The following is a 15,634-nucleotide window of genomic DNA, read 5'->3' on the forward strand; positions in this document are numbered from 1 at the left end:
AGTCCCAACCCTCTAATCACTTGGTTGGTTCCCCTGGCAACCAGCCCCCACTCCTAGGAGCTTTCCAGAGACCACCTTGTTAACATAAACTCAAGTGTGATTGAAAGAGTCTTGATATGAATATCAAAATGCACCTTTATGACTTTTTCTTTTTACTTTAATAGACAGAATTATTATTTGTAGTATTTACACACATAGTCTTCCATGGTAATGTTAAAGTTACCATTTTCTTCAAATGCCCCTCAAAATAACACACTTTGCCTTCCTAAGTGAATCTTGGACAAGGAAATTCAGTGAAAGTGATCTACTTACGACTGTGTCCCATGTCTCTCTCTCTCTTTTTTTTTTTAACATCTTTATTGGAGTATAATTGCTTTACAATGGTGGGTTCGTTTTTGCTGTATAACAAAGTGAATCAGCTATATGTGTACATATATCCCCATATCTCCTCCTTCTTGCGTCTCCTTTATGACTCTTCTGACTTAGCAAATTCAAGGGCTTTAGGAGCTCTGTGCCAGAAGCTAGGGACAAAGACCAAAGGTTTATTTCTTGTTATAAATCACAATATCAAAGAGCTTAACTAACGAAAAGAAGGGATGGAAGGTAAATTTAAGAATATCTACCAGAAAAAGAGGTAAACACTAGGTGAGAGAAGAAGATTAGAGGTCCAATCAGAATGTGAGTAACAGGAATTTCATCAAGAGATAACACAGAATATGGAAGAGCCTTGTTCTTTACAAAGTTCCAAAACTAAGGACATGAGCCCGTAGGATGGAGAGAACCACTGTGTGCACAGTCCAATGAGCAAGGCCCACATCAAGGTATATTGTTGTGTCAGTTGAGAACACCAAGGATAAAGAGAAGATCCTAAAAGCTTTCAGAGAGAACAAACAGATCACACACAAATGGACAGGAATCAGAATGGCTTTGGACTTTTTAACAGCAGCCCTGGAAGCTGGGAGCTAAAAACTATGAATTGAAAAGTTTTGAAGGAAAAGTATCTCCAATCTAGAATTCTGTATATATCCTACCATTAGAGATGAGAGTAGAATAAACACATTTCAGACACACACCCTTCCCAGGAAGCTACTAGTGGACTGACTTCAGCAAAATAAGAGAGTAAACTACAAAGGGGTTCCAGGAAACAGGGAATCAACACAGGAAAAAGGCAACAAGTCACGGGGATGACAGCAGAGGAAAGGTCAAGACAGCAGAGCTGTGCGGTGGGTTGAGAAAGCCATCAGTCTGGAGGGAACACGGGCCAGGGGGCTCTGGGAGAGGGGCCTCCAGGAATTAAACAGCTCTAAGGTGTTTGAGCCTTTGCAAAATGTTATTGATAGGCAAGTGGCAAAGAAAACTAGCCACGTAAAAATCTAGGCACAAGAGAAATACTAGGTAAGTAAGAGGGAAAAACAATGCGGTACAAGATGGAGGCGTGGTTTTACACCGTCACCCGCAAAGAGTCGTGAAAATGTGGGGGTGGGGCGGGCGGGGAGTTGCTTGGAAAGCCTGCTTCCTCCCTTACTTCGGGAAGTCCATAGAAATGTCTATATTTAATACATCAAAAACTAGCAGTCTCTGGTTGAGAAACGTGGAGGTTTCTGCCAGAGGAAAAGCTACAAGGGTTGGAAGTATTTGCCCCTGGAGAGACTGGCACGGGGCCGCTGTTGTTCACTACGTCTTCAGTTCTGCGTGAATAAAAAACCATGCACTGGCGTGACTTTGATTTCATTTAAAAAACTTAAAAAAAATTTTTTTTTATACAGCAGGTTCTTATTAGTTATGTATTTTATACATGTCAATCCCCATCTCCCAATTCATCCCACCACCACCCCCGCCACTTTCCCCCCTTGGTGTCCATATGTTTTTTCTCTACATCTGTGTCTCTATTCCTGCCCTGTAAATAGGTTCACCTGTACCATTTTTCTAGGTTCCACATATATGCGTTAATATACAATATTTGTTTTTCTCTTTCTGACTTACTTCACTCTGTATGACAGTCTCTAGATCCATCCACGTCCCTACAAATGACCCAACCTCGCTCCTGTTTATGGCTGAGTAATAGTCCATTGTATATATGTGCCACATCTTCTTTATCCATTCGTCTGTCCATGGGCATTTAGGTTACTTCCATGACCTGGCTATTGTAAATAGTGCTGCAATGTACATTGGAGTGCATGTGTCTTTTTTTTTTTTTTTTTTTTTGCGGTACGCGGGCCTCTCACTGCTGCGGCCTCTCCCATCGCGGAGCACAGGCTCCGGACGCGCAGGTCCAGCGGCCATGGCCCACAGGCCCAGCCGCCCCGCGGCACGCGGGATCCTCCCGGACCGGGGCACGAACCCGCGCCCCCTGCATCGGCAGGCGGACCCCCAACCACTGCGCCACCAGGGAAGCCCGCATGTGTCTTTTTGAATTACGTGACTTCGATTATAAAATAAGTCAAGTCAAAAGGAGTTGGCTGTAACAACTTCTCATTTCTACGCCCTGGAGACCCGGCCTAGCGGGTCTCCACGGCAACCGAACGCGTCTCCGAACTCAGCGGCGCCACGTAGGGTAGGGCAAGGGTGACGCACTTCCGCCTCAGGCCCCGCCCCTCCGCGCGAAGGCAAGGCCGCCTGGTTCGCGCATCCCGCGCCCGCGCGTGCGCAGTCTTCGGTAGCCCGGGAGGCTCTGGGTGGCAGTGTACCCGCGCCCTCCGGGCCGCGGCCCCGGGTGGTGAGAGGCCCTAGAGTCGCCACAGCCTGCAGTCCGCATCCCTCTGACGACGTGCGCACACACTGTCAGACGCGAGCCCATCCTCAGTCAGGCGACGAACAGCCGACCCGAACCCTTCCCGGGAAAGCAGAGCTGGAGGCCCCCCTCTCCCAATCAGGGCGGGACTGGAGCCGTAGCTCACGCCCTCGCCCCCGTTACGTCACGGCGCTGTCTGCCCTCCTGGGAGTTGTGGTTCGGACCCGCCCCCCGGCCACGGTCTTAGCGGGCTGCGGACTACAAGTCCCGGCAGGCCTCGCGGCGGCCCCAGAGCCCCAAGCGCCGGGGGCTTCGGGCGGCCTTGGCCGGTGGGCTCTGGTGCTGCGCGGCGAAGCGGGGCGGCCTGGCTGGTTGGCTGACTCTGAGCAGCCTAGCTCGCTGGCCGGCCGCCGCACACACTGAGGCCGCAGTCGGCCGGCTGACAGTCTCGGCTCTCTTCAGGCCCCCGGAGCCCCCACGCGAAGCAGGCGGGACGCAAACTTCGGGGCAAGTGGAGGGGTAGACAAGGGCACCAGGGCCGGGGACTGGCAGCGGCGGGGGCCCGGGGCGGCTTCCTGAGGAAGGTGACGAATGACAGGGGCGGGGCGGACCCCAGGGAGTGAGGGGGGAGTCAGTTTCGGGGCGGGCGCCCGGCCCAGCCTGTCCAGCCCCGCCCCCCCCGCAGGCCAGCTGCTCAAGTCCAAGGCTCAGCCCGGGGCCTTGCCGTTCGCCAGCCCTCCGACCCCATCCCCGGCGGCCCCAGACCCCAGGGAGCCCTGCAGGGCAGGAGCCAGGCCCCTGGGGCAGCTCTGGGGTCGTGGTCGTGGGCCCGGGAATGAGCCTGTGGACAGCGGGCGTGTAGATTGTGCGTCTTGGCATGTCCCCGCCGCCGCAGGGTCGGATGGCACAGGGCTTGCGCTGAAGCTCAGCAAGGCTCGAGGCCAGTCCGCAAGTCTCCAGACATCAGGGCTGCAGCCCACCAGTCTCTGGGCGGGCGGGGGGCGTCGGAACAGCTGGACAGGTGAGCTCTTGAGGGGCTCGGATTCTGTCTGATGCTATGTCAGAGGGTCTTTGCTTGTTTTTGAGCGTGTCTCTGGGGTGGTGGGGTGGTAGATAATCCTGCCTCTCCCTCTGAGCTCAGAGCCAATAGAGGCAATAAGCAAAGGTGCCAGACAGGGTCCTGGGGGGCCCAGCGGGGCTGGGGATGAGGCAGCGTGAGAGTGGGAGCCCTGGCAAAGCTGGTCCTTCCTGGCAGGTGCCCTCGTCTTGCCTTCTCACTTTGGCCTGTTGCTGCAGGTGCAACAAGTATCTGAAGGTTGTGCTCCCGTCCAAGATTGGCCCTGTGCAGTGGCTGGGTCGTGACACCGCAGTCTGCAGGGTGCCTGAGGGCTTCCATCTGGGTGGCCAAGATTTGGGTGATGACCTCCCTCTACTTCCTTCGGGCCTTCCCCCAGCTGGTGTGTTTGTACTGGGCCAAGTCGGGTCTCAGGGCTTCACCTGGTCTCTGAGGGGCCAGACTCCCTGGGCACCCAGGATGGCCACCTCTGCCTTAGCCAGAGCTGCCGCATGACCGGAGACTGTGAGTCACCAAGTCTTGCCAGTTGACTGTGCCACACATGGTGTGGATTTAAACAGCATCACCAGCCCAGCCGGAGGTGCCGGGGAAGGAGTGGCAGCCTCTGGTCGTGAGCAGTCAGCACACAACTTTATTCTTCTCAGTAAAGGCAGTTTGCCAGCTCGCTAGCTAAATGGATTTCATCTTTGCGGCTTGTTGAAGTTTATCCGATGAAATTGTCCAAATAGGGCAAACACCTTATTTCTCTACTGTCCCAATGTGTGCTTTAGAAATAGTTCTGCATTCCAAGAGACGCAAGTTTCTTGTGAAAAGAGAAACTAGTAAACCAACAGAGCAGATCCAGGTGTCCACCTGTTTGGTTGCGATGGTAAATACTAAAAGTGTAAAACTGCCTTTTAAAAACCATGTTTCCCCAGACTTGCTGGCTGGCTACCTGTTTGGTTTGCTGTGTTCTGCGTCGGCAGTCGCTTCTAGTTTCCAACAGGAAATCTTGGTGTCTGAGCAAACCCGTGACCCACGAAAGAGCAGCTAAGCATCCGGGATGCTGACGAGAGGCTGGTGTGTGCTGTAAGGTAAGTGCCGACTGCTCGCACCTGGAGCGCTTCAGGGTCATCGTAAACCCTCATAGTGTCGGCCTCGGGGGGTTCCGGTGCCAGCCAGGGGTGGCCTGTGAGCTCTGAGGAAGACGTTAAAGTACGGCGTTTCTGGCAAAGGAAGAAGAAGGAAGAATTCTTTGGGTGAATTTCGCACTGAAACGGGGGTCCCCTTCCTCCCTAGCCCCTCAGGGTTTCTTCGCTGCCCCCCTGCTCCTGACCCCGATCCATTCCTCGCTGGCCACCCCCTCTCCTCACACCCGGGTGGCACCTTCCGAGGTGAGGTAGTGACCCCTGACACTGGGCAGGCCGGGGACCTGAGGTCACACGGAGCACGAGCGGCCATCTGCTGGGCCCTGGTGACAACAGTGACAAAGACCAAGCACGTGGCGGGAGGAAAGTGGCAGAGAGGCCTGGAAAGCCACCTGGCCTGCTTGACAAGGGTCCTGCTATGCTGTGCCCAAGCGCTGAGGCCCGGGAGCCAGTAGGGCGAGCAGGGAGGCGTCTCTGGGGGCCCTGCTCAGGCCCCAGGCCGGGTGACGCCAGGCTGGGCGCGGGTGCTGCGGCTGAGGGCCAGCCCCGGGCCCCCCAGGGCTGGAGCGTGGAGGGGAGGTGGAGAGGCTCCCAGGCTGTGGGTGCCGCAGGGCGGGCTGCTCCTGTCTTCTCACCGTCCTCCTCAAGGGCCACTGGTCTGCGTGGGAGGAAGCCCGAGACTCAGCGAGTCCTTTTGGCTCTGTCCCCTGTGGGCCTGTGGGCTCCCGGGAGGGGCATCCTTGGGGAGCAGGGAGGCTGCTGGCCAGCACTGGAGAGCTGTCTGGCTGTGCTCAAATAGGGGTGTGAAGGCAGCAGGTGCTGGTCAGAGGTGCTTCTCGCGACAGGCTGGACTTCCCTGGTGCCCTGGGGGAGCCACTGCTGGCTGGGACTTGGTCCTGTTTTCCCACAGGCCCTGCTGGGCGTCCTCCACCCTCTGTTCGCTCTCTGACCATTCCCCTGAGGGCAGAGCCAGGCACTGGGCACACCTGATATCCTGCTCAGGGGGTCCGCTCCCCGTCCCCTGTCTTGATGGAGATGGTTCTGCAGCCTGTGGCCGGTGGGTCTGTAGGCTGCCAAGAGGGTGGGGGTGACAGCTCGCCCGGCAGGCGGAGGGGCTGGGCTCACAGGCAGAAGGCGTGCCACTGGCTGCACAAGGGCCACAGTGCCGGCTCGTGGGACTGGCGTCCTTTCCTGCCCCTTTATCGCAGCGTAGGGCCAGTTTCTGGCCCTGCAGATGGCCTGCCCCTTGCTAGCAGGGGTCTCTCGTTGGGCCTGTCTCCCCACACTTGTTTGGGTCTGTGGTTGCCTGGAACGAGGTCGAGTCTGACTGGCTCAACAGGCGCGCCTGGGAAGGGCGAGAGGCAGCTCAGCACTGCCCACGGGCCACGACCAATTCTGGAGGCTCCCGGCGGGGAGGAGGGCTTGTGCCATCTGGCTGAGGTTGGCAGCCTGACCATGACAGGGCCTGTGCCCTAAGCGGCAGCGCCACCACTAAGCCACTGGGCCACTGGCTCAGGCTGTGCTCCTCTGCCTGAGTCAGACACGTGTGGCATCTGCTGACGGAGAGACACCACGCAGGAGGCCAAGGCCGCACGTGAACGGCCCGCCCTGCGAGGTGGCGGCCCACAGGCCCTCAGCCCTCGTCTGGGGCTCGCTGGCAGTGAAGAGCCACGGGCATTCTCGTGTGGCCTTCTTGCTGTGGCAGGAAGGACGGCGAAGCCCTGGTGCCCCATCTTTGCAGGGGCCAGAGACCACAGAGGGGAGGGTGGCTGGAGGGCGGCAGGAGACGGAGGTGCCATGGCCCCGGCGGGGGGTCAGCCGGCCAGGTGAATGAGCAGCGAGTGGTTTCCCTGAGGAGATTGGCCACCGGGTTGGGAAGGCATGTCCTTTTAGATCGTCCACCTGCGTCTGGAAGCCCTGGCGGTCTTGGGAGGGGTGAGGCAGGAGCGGTCACAGACGCCTGCCCGGGAGGCAGGGGGACTTGCAGAAGCCGAGCTGGCTGAGCAGTTCATGCTGCTGAGAATCTGAGGGTCCTTCACTTGGACCCTAGGCTGGGCATTGACCAGGAGCCTCGCCCTGTGGGCAGTGCCCCTCCCCTGCACACCCTGTGCTGGCGCAGACCTCAAGGTGGGGCTGGACAGACGGTGGCCGTCAGATGACCTGTGGGCTCAGGCCTGGGATTCTGAGTTTTGGGCTGGGGGGGCGGGGTCCAGGTGGAGGGGTGACGTGTGGTTTTCTTGTTGCTGGCTAAGCTCTGGGCTGGCCTGGTGGCCTGTGGCTTCACTGGGCCTCTGGGCGCTAACAGGAACCAGCTGCACCCCAGCCAGCCTCAAGGTCTCCCTCTGGCATCCCAGGAGCTCTGCAGTGGGACTGCTGGGGGCCCCAGGCTAGCGTCTCCCCAGCCTCGGGGTCCCGATGCTGCCTGAGAGCCCGCTCCACTGCAGAGGCTCAGTCTCCAGAGATGGAGCGGCGACTGCCCCCTCCAGTCCTGGAGCCCTGAGCCCTCTCCCGCATCAGGTCCTGTTGATTTAACATCTCAGGCGTTGTCCACATCCATTCATGTCGTAAAAAAATTTATTGAGGAATCACATATACAGGGAGGCCCAGGTCATAAGTGATCCAAGTTAGCAAAGTGAACACGCGTATAATTGGCACCCAGATCAGGAAGTAGCATGTTCCCCTGGGCCCAAGTCCCCCGTGACCGCCTCCGCTGCTGTCTCCCTGACTCTGGTGCCCTGGGTTTGTCTGTCCCATTTGTGAACTTTCTATTGGTGGACTCAGGCTCGTGGCTTCTTTCCTTGAATACGCGTCTGTGAGCTTTGCTGTGTGTAGTGCAGTGGTTTGTGCTTTCTTGGAGGTACCTCACGTGTCACGACCCAGTTCACCCTTGAGCACTCGGGGCGGGCGCTGCTGTGAACAACGCCACCTCCGTCAGGGCCTGCCTGGGGTGGCCGGCCGATGCTTCTCGGAGAAGGACCACGCAGCACTGCCCACTGGGCTGTGGGTGGCAGCAGACCCTGTGTGTGTTAGCTGCTGGGGGCACCTGTTCCAGCGTTTTCCTGTTTTCTCTTGGGTTGTCTGCTTTGTGCATGAGATCTGCAGGCCCTCCTTCCACACTCCAGGTACAGGGCCTTTGTGGCTGGCGTACGTGTTGCTGCCTCTCCAGGCTTCAGTGCCGTCCAGCTTCTCAGTTGGCTACACAAAGAAAGTCTGCTTTCTTCGGGAAGTTTTATTGTCTTACCTTTCATGTTGATGTGTGCAATCCTGGCGGCCCCCTGTACGCCAGCCACCCAGAACCGAATCTGCTAGTGCGGGCAGACCCTCCTCTCAGCCGGGTCTTGTCCCCTGGTTCCCTGGGGACCTGCAGTCCTGTCACCAGGATGTCCCCCACACTTCTGCTCCAGCTCCCCACAGCGGCTGGCAGGCCCTTTTCAAAGAGGTGTCCCACCCTCCCTCCAGGACGGGCCCACCTCTGCTTTTGCAGCTGGTCTCCCGTGCTGCTGGCGGGTGGCCACGTGGGCCCCCTTTGGTCTCTACTGCACAGGCCCCCCTCCAGCCCCAGGGCATTCCCCGTGTTCCACCCCACCCCCGTTCCCATCCATCTCTCCCTGGAAGCCCTCTCAGAACTGGTGCAAGCCCGTGTGGCCTTCTCGATGTGGCCTGAGGGTGCCCTCTGCCCGCAGGTCTCCCACCATGGAGCCAGACCCCCAGGCGGGCGTGCAGGTGGGCATGCGCGTGGTACGCGGCGTGGACTGGAAGTGGGGCCAGCAGGACGGCGGCGAGGGCGGCGTGGGCACGGTGGTGGAGCTCGGCCGCCACGGCAGCCCTTCGACCCCCGACCGCACGGTGGTCGTGCAGTGGGACCACGGCACGCGCACCAACTACCGCGCGGGCTACCAGGGCGCGCATGACCTGCTGCTCTACGACAACGCCCAGATCGGTGCGCGGGCCCCGGGGGCGGGGCTGGAGGGGGCGGGGCCGGGCAGAGGGGCGGGGCCGCGCGGCGCCCCCTGACGCTGCCCGCCCGCAGGCGTCCGCCACCCCAACATTATCTGCGACTGCTGCAAGAAGCACGGGCTGCGGGGCATGCGCTGGAAGTGCCGCGTCTGCTTCGACTACGATCTCTGCACGCAGTGCTACATGCACAACAAGCACGACGTGGCCCACGCCTTCGAGCGCTACGAGACGGCCCACTCGCGCCCGTGAGTTCCCCTGCCGACCCCGGTGTGGGCGCGGACTCTGACATCCGAGCGGCCTTGGTCCCCGAGGACTGGAGCTGCCTCCCGCTGGCCACTCCCCAGGGTACAGGTCGAGTCCTTCCTGAGCCATTTCCTGGAGGAGTGGCCAGGGTCGTGGTCATGCCGGGGGGCCTGGGCATTGACACCAGTCCCTACCCCCTGCGGAAGGCAACCGTGTCCACCGGGCAGGTCTGCGCAGATGGGTGCTGTGAATGGGGCCTTCTCCGGTGTCCCGGGCCCCTCCTAGAGCCAGGCTCCCCAGTGGTCCCCCAGTGCCGCCGTGGCCGGGGCGCTGAGGGTGGCCTGCCTGGAGTGGGCTGCCGGCGTCCGCACCTGTGGAGGTGCTGTTGGCCTGGCTGGCAGGCTCCCTTGCTGTGGTCGGGGTGGGGGGACCAGGCCGGGGAGGAGTCCACTGGGCTGCGTGGGTGCCCAGAGGTGCACCCCTGTTCCCTGCACTGTTGCCCTCGCCTCCTTGACACCCCCCACACACGGAGGGGAGGGGTGTGCTCCACGTCCCAGCCGCCCCTGGCCAATGTGGGAACCAGGATCAGCTGTCTGGGCGCCTCAGGCCAAGCCGGCCCTGCTCACTCCTCTGCTTCCCACGTGCTGAGCTTCCCTGGGCCAGGCCGTGCGCTGAGCTCTGGGGTCAGCTCTAACGGGAGGTAGCAGGTCTGGCGTGAGCGCACGTAGAGGGGGTGTGGTGAGGGTGGGCCTGGGGCGCCCTTCTCGCCTGACATCGTGAAAGGTCCCCCAGGGACTTCCCTGGCAGTCCGGTGGTTAGGACTCTGTATTCTCACTGCCGAGGGTGCGGGTTCAATCCCTGGTCGGGGAATTAAGATCCCACAAGCTGCACGGCGTGGCCAAATTGAAAAAAAAAAAAGAAAGGTCTCCTGGAGGGATCTGGGCCGCAGCCCCACTCTAGGCCCAGAGTGTGGAGGGCATTGACCTGTGGGACCAGTTGCTCCGGGGGGAGGGAGAGCTGGGCCTGGGAGCTGGCGGCGCCCCATCCTTTAGATTCCAGGGCTGGGAGTGGAGGAGCAAGGCTGGCAGAGCCGGTCGCCTGCTCTGTTGCACGGTTGCTCCCATGGCCTGGGACCCACTCTTTCTCTCGTAGGGTCACGCTGAGTCCCCGCCAGGGCCTCCCAAGGATCCCGTTAAGGGGCATCTTCCAGGGAGCGAAGGTGGTTCGGGGCCCTGACTGGGAGTGGGGTTCGCAGGATGGTGAGTGGGGTCCAGGATGGGAGGGTGGGGGCTGGGCTGCCACTGGCCATGGCTCATCCCCGTGGCGCAGGCTTAGTCTGCTGGTGGGGCCACTGTCTCCCAGGAGGGGAAGGGAAGCCGGGCCAAGTGGTGGACATCCGTGGCTGGGATGTGGAGACGGGCCGGAGTGTGGCCAGCGTGACATGGGCCGACGGCACCACCAACGTGTACCGCGTGGGCCACAAGGGCAAGGTGGACCTCAAGTGTGTGGGCGAGGCAGCTGGCGGCTTCTACTACAGGGAGCATCTCCCGAGGCTCGGTATGGGCGGGCCCCACTGACACCCACCCGGTTGCTCTCTGTCCTGGCTGAGCCTCAGCGGCAGCCCTGCGCCAAGGGTGGCCTGTGAAGTCACTGAGGGGAGGGGAGGGGTGGGGGCGGAGGGACCCTTGTGAGCCGGGCCTGCCACCTCGTTCCCAGGCAAGCCTGCAGAGCTGCAGCGCAGGGTGAGTGCTGACGGCCAGCCCTTCCAGCATGGGGACAAGGTCAAGTGTCTGCTGGATGCAGACATCCTGAGGGACATGCAGGAAGGCCACGGCGGATGGAACCCCCGGATGGCCAAGGTGAGCCACCCCACCTGCCAAATCCCCATGCCCCGCCCTCCCCACATCCTCTGGACCCCCGCCCTCGTGCTCCACCTGGCCACAGCCTCCGTGACCCGCCGCAGTGTATCGGACAGATGGGCACCGTACACCGCATCACGGACCACGGGGACGTGCGTGTGCAGTTCGGCCACAAGACCCGCTGGACCTTCCACCCTGGGGCGCTCGTCAAGGTGCACGGGGCCGGGCCGAGCCCCTCTGCTCGCTTCGGTGCCCCCCCCAGCGTGCTGGCTTGGCCCTGGGAGTGCCTCCCTCGGGCCCTGAAGGAAGAGGGGAGGGCATGGTGGGGTCCAGAGGGGACTAGGTCCAAGGAGAGGGGACCCTGGTGTGAGGCACGGGGGTGGGGGCCGCGGGGAGCTGTTGGAAGCCGGGGCAGCAGGTCAGGCGCGAACATCCGTTCTGAGGGCCAGAGGGGCCTCTGCAGCCTCACAGGCAGGAGGTGGCGGGTTGGGGTACTTTCTTAGGAGGGCGGGGTGGGTGTGGTGAGAGCTGTCTGGGAAGCAGTATCCTTTGGATGAGGGATGGAGGGGGTGGGGGGCAGCGGCGTGTCCAGTGATGGCACCTGGGCGGGGGCAGCGCCAGCACTCGGCTCTGGGACTGCTGGGGCACATCTGCCTTCAAGGATGGGGGATGGTGGGGTCATAGGACAGGTGGTTTGTAGAGTGATCTCTGTACCCACGAGGGCACGGGTGAGGAGTGAGTTGCTAGGAAAGGTTTGGGGGTGGGGGAGATGCAGCCCTGACGCCCTCTGTGCTGTTCTGGCCTGGCCCCTGGTCATCCTGTGGGCCCCCCTCCCCCGAGCCAGGCTAGTCTGGTCTTGGCTGTGCTGCCCGCTCCCCGTCAGTGTGCAGGGACAGGCCCACCCTGGCCTGCACCCCCCCCGCCCCACGCTGGCTTCTGTCCCGTCTAGATGCTGATGTCCGCTGCCTCTCTGGCTGTCACCCGCATGGCTCTGAGGCTAGGCCAGCAAGGGCTGCCCTGGTGACCTGTTGCCCTTATCGGGCCAGACCCTCCGGCTGTGCTTTCGGGCAGGGGCTGGGGTCCTGTCCAGGCCTGTCCTGTGGAGCTGGGTGGGGGTGCTCTCCTGCTCTATGACCCCAGGCAGCCACACCTGCCGGGGGCCCCTCACATGCTTCTCTGTCACTCAGCACAACTCCTGCTCGGTGGGTGACGTTGTGCGGGTCATTGACGACCTCGACATGGTGAAGCGGCTGCAGGCCGGGCATGGCGAGTGGACAGATGACATGGCCCCCGTGAGTCCCTCAGCCCTGCCTCCCCACCCCCAGCTCCCTCGCCCCTGGGAGGCCCACCTGCGACCCTGCCCTCTCCCCACCCAGGCTCTGGGCCACATCGGGAGAGTACTGAAGGTTTTCGGAGATGGGAACTTGGGTGTGCTGGTCAGCGGTAAGCTGTGGACCTTCAGCCCCTCCTGCCTGGTGGCCTACCGGCCTGAGGAGGACGCCAACCTGGACGTGGCCGAGCGCGCCCGGGAGAACAAAAGTGAGGGCATCCAGCGCGGGCGGCTGGTGGGGGGCAGGGCCGCCCCTGGCCACCACCGAACCTCAGCCCTGCCCTCCCCAGGCTCCCTGAGTGTTGTCCTGGACAAGCTTCGAGCCCAGAAGAGTGACCTGGAGCACCCGGGGAGGCTGGTGGTGGAGGTGGCCCTGGGCAACGTGGCCCGGGCTCTGGACCTACTGCGGCGGCACCCGGAGCAGGCAAGTTCCTGAGACCAGCCCCCGCCGCCCCCACCCCCGCCCCGGCCCCACCAGCCCCAGCGGGAGGGGCGGGGCCGGGGGCTAACTCTCTGCCCTCCCGGCAGGTGGACACCAAGAACCATGGCAGGACCGCCCTGCAGGTGGCTGCCTACCTAGGCCAGGTGGAGCTGGTGCGGCTGCTGCTGCAGGCTCGGGCGGGCGTGGACCTGCCGGACGACGAGGGCAGCACGGCGCTGCACTACGCGGCGCTGGGGTGAGGCCTGGCCGGGGCGCGGGGGGCCGGGCCTGCAGGTCCAGCCAGTGGGCACAGCGCCCCTCCTGCTTCCTCTCCCGCCAGGAACCAGCCCGAGGCCGCCCGGGTGCTCCTGAGCTGGGGTTGCGGGGCCAACACTCTTAACGGCACCCGGAGCTCGGCGCTGCACGTGGCCGTGCAGAGGGGCTTCCTGGAGGTGGTGAGGGTCCTCTGTGAGTGCGGCTGTGACGTCAACCTGCCCGTGAGTGCTGGGTCCCCTGGCCCTATCCCTGGGGTCAAGGAGGCAGTGGCCAAGATCTTCTTGCCAAGTGATCACTGGCCCACCACCGGCAGGACGCCCATGCTGACACGCCCCTGCACTGTGCCATCTCGGCGGGCACTGGCGCCAGCGGCATCGTGGAGGTCCTCACCGAGGTGCCGGGCATCGACGTCACTGCCACGAACAGCCAAGGCTTCACCCTGCTGCACCATGCGTCCCTCAAAGGCCACACACTGTGAGTTTGGGGTGGACGCATAGCCAGCAGCCAGGTCCTGCGGTGCTGCCGGGCCACTCTGGGGTCACCCCTGACCCCAGACGCGTCTCCCTGCTCCCGCAGAGCCGTCAGAAGGATTCTGGTGCGGGCCCGGCAGCTGGTGGACGCCAAGAAGGAGGATGGGTTCACAGCGCTGCACCTGGCCGCCCTGAACGACCACAGGGAGGTGGCCCAGGTTCTCATCCGAGAGGTGTGGACGCAGGGTCCTGGGCGGGCCCGGGGACCGGGGTGTCAGGGCCCACCAGGGTCCCTGGGCTGAGCCTGTACCCCCCCACACCCCCCAGGGCCATTGTGACGTGAATGTTCGCAACCGTAAGCTCCAGTCCCCGCTGCACCTGGCTGTGCAGCAGGCCCACGTGGGGCTGGTGCCGCTGCTGGTGGACGCTGGCTGCAGCGTCAATGCCGAGGACGAGGAGGGGGACACAGCTCTGCATGTGGCACTGCAGCGTCACCAGCTGCTGCCCCTGGCGACTGATGGGGCCGGGGGGGACCCAGGGGCCTTGCAGCTGCTGTCAAGGGTGAGGAAGCGTGACTCTGGGTGCTTGAGAGGTGGGCCGTGGCACCTGGCTGCAGGCCCCTGGGTCCACTGCCCACCTCCACCTTCGGGGACAGCCCTGACCAGGCCCTCTCAGGGTGGGACAGCCCGGGCCACAGTGGTTTGCGGGCGGTGTCTTCTGCGACCCCAGTCACCGCCGTGTGGCCAGTGTTCCTGAGATTCTGTGCTTCAGACCAGCCTGGGAAAGGGGGTGGGGTGCCGTATGGGCGGGGGTCGTGTGTCAGGACCCGGGCTCCTCTGCCGGCAGGGGCCTTTACCCGCCTGCCTCTGGCGGCTCCGGGGGTCTCGGGCAGGGCCCAGGTCTCTGAAGCCCGGTGCCAGCCCGGCTCCCTCCAGGCCAGTGTTCCCAGGCGCCCACCCTCACGTCGTCTGTCCTGCCACCCAGCTACAGGCCTCGGGCCTTCCGGGCAGCACGGAGCTGACGGCGGGCGCGGCGGTCGCCTGCTTCTTGGCGCTGGAGGGCGCCGACCTGAGCTACGCCAACCACCGCGGCCGGAGCCCGCTGGACCTGGCAGCTGAGGGCCGCCTGCTCAAAGCCTTGCAGGGCTGTGCCCAGCGCTTCCGGTGAGCAGGCGGGGCCGGGGGCCGGGGGCGGGCCGCCCGCAGCCCTGGACCTTTTCAAGCCCCTTCTGCCCACGCAGGGAGCGGCAGGCTGGCGGCGGCGGGGGCGCGGCCCAGGGCCCAAGGCTGGCGCTCAGTGCCCCCAACACTGTTACCAACCTGCACGTCACTGCGCCGTCCGGGCCCGAGGCCGCTGAGTGCCTGGTGTGTTCGGAGCTGGCGCTGTTGGTGCTGTTCTCGCCTTGCCAGCACCGCACGGTGTGTGAGGGTGAGTGCAGGGGGCAGGGGCGGGGCGGGGGTGCGGCGACCGGGCTGGGGGGCCTCGCTCAGCCGTGCCCTCCCCCGCAGAGTGCGCCCGCAGGATGAAGAAGTGCATCAGGTGCCAGGCGGTCATCGTCAAGAAGCTGCGCCCAGGTGGGGCTCGGCGCCCCCCCCGCCCCCCCCCCCCGTGTGGGCCGCTGCACGTCGCCCCGCGGTTCACGGCTCCGTCCCCTGTCGTGGCCCACGCTCCTACCCGCGGTTCTCCCCCAAGCCCCGGGCCTCCACAGCCCCTGCCTCTGACCGGGACCCCTTCCCGCAGACGGCACGGAGGTGGTCAGCGCCGCCCCCGCCCCCGGCCCACCGCGGCAGCTGGTGGAGGAGCTGCAGAGCCGCTACCGGCAGATGGAGGAGCGCATCACCTGCCCCATCTGCATCGACAGCCACATCCGCCTCGTGTTCCAGTGCGGTCACGGCGCCTGCGCGCCCTGCGGCGCTGCGCTCAGCGCCTGCCCCATCTGCCGCCAGCCCATCCGCGACCGCATCCAGATCTTCGTGTAGCCCGCGCCCCCTGCCTCGTCCGGGGCCACGCCCCGCGACCGCCTTCGCAAGCCCCTACTCTGTATTTTATAAAAAGATTAATGGACTTTGCGCCTGGTTGCCTGCCTGGGGCAGGGCCGTGGGTCCCCCACCCCGGACCATCCCGACCTGGCCTCTTCCGCCGTTG

At 63.0% G+C, this 15,634-nt stretch overlaps 1 protein-coding gene across 5 annotated transcripts; it reads left to right on the forward strand.

The window, feature by feature from the left end:
* Positions 1 to 3,010: 3,010 nt before the first annotated feature.
* MIB2 (MIB E3 ubiquitin protein ligase 2) lies at positions 3,011 to 15,548 on the forward strand. 5 transcript variants are annotated; one of them, XM_060012931.1, is made up of 20 exons: positions 3,011 to 3,315; positions 4,724 to 4,879; positions 8,617 to 8,873; positions 8,964 to 9,135; positions 10,286 to 10,392; positions 10,496 to 10,690; positions 10,850 to 10,992; positions 11,097 to 11,204; positions 12,180 to 12,284; positions 12,369 to 12,531; positions 12,613 to 12,746; positions 12,851 to 12,999; positions 13,084 to 13,240; positions 13,333 to 13,493; positions 13,596 to 13,722; positions 13,817 to 14,050; positions 14,474 to 14,652; positions 14,730 to 14,917; positions 14,998 to 15,063; positions 15,230 to 15,548. In XM_060012931.1, exons 3-20 carry the CDS (start codon positions 8,627 to 8,629, stop codon positions 15,466 to 15,468), a joined length of 2,874 nt encoding a protein of 957 aa, XP_059868914.1. In that variant the 5' UTR covers positions 3,011 to 3,315; positions 4,724 to 4,879; positions 8,617 to 8,626; the 3' UTR covers positions 15,469 to 15,548. The 5 variants fall into 5 exon arrangements, with proteins under 5 accessions (XP_059868914.1, XP_069396788.1, XP_069396789.1 ...); XM_069540687.1 differs by having other exon boundaries at positions 3,011 to 3,238; XM_069540688.1 differs by having other exon boundaries at positions 3,011 to 3,238; positions 11,109 to 11,204.
* Positions 15,549 to 15,634: the final 86 nt, after the last annotated feature.

This window comes from Delphinus delphis, chromosome 1 (assembly GCF_949987515.2).
Source record: "Delphinus delphis chromosome 1, mDelDel1.2, whole genome shotgun sequence".
In the NCBI taxonomy this organism is placed as follows: Eukaryota; Metazoa; Chordata; class Mammalia; order Artiodactyla; family Delphinidae; genus Delphinus; species Delphinus delphis.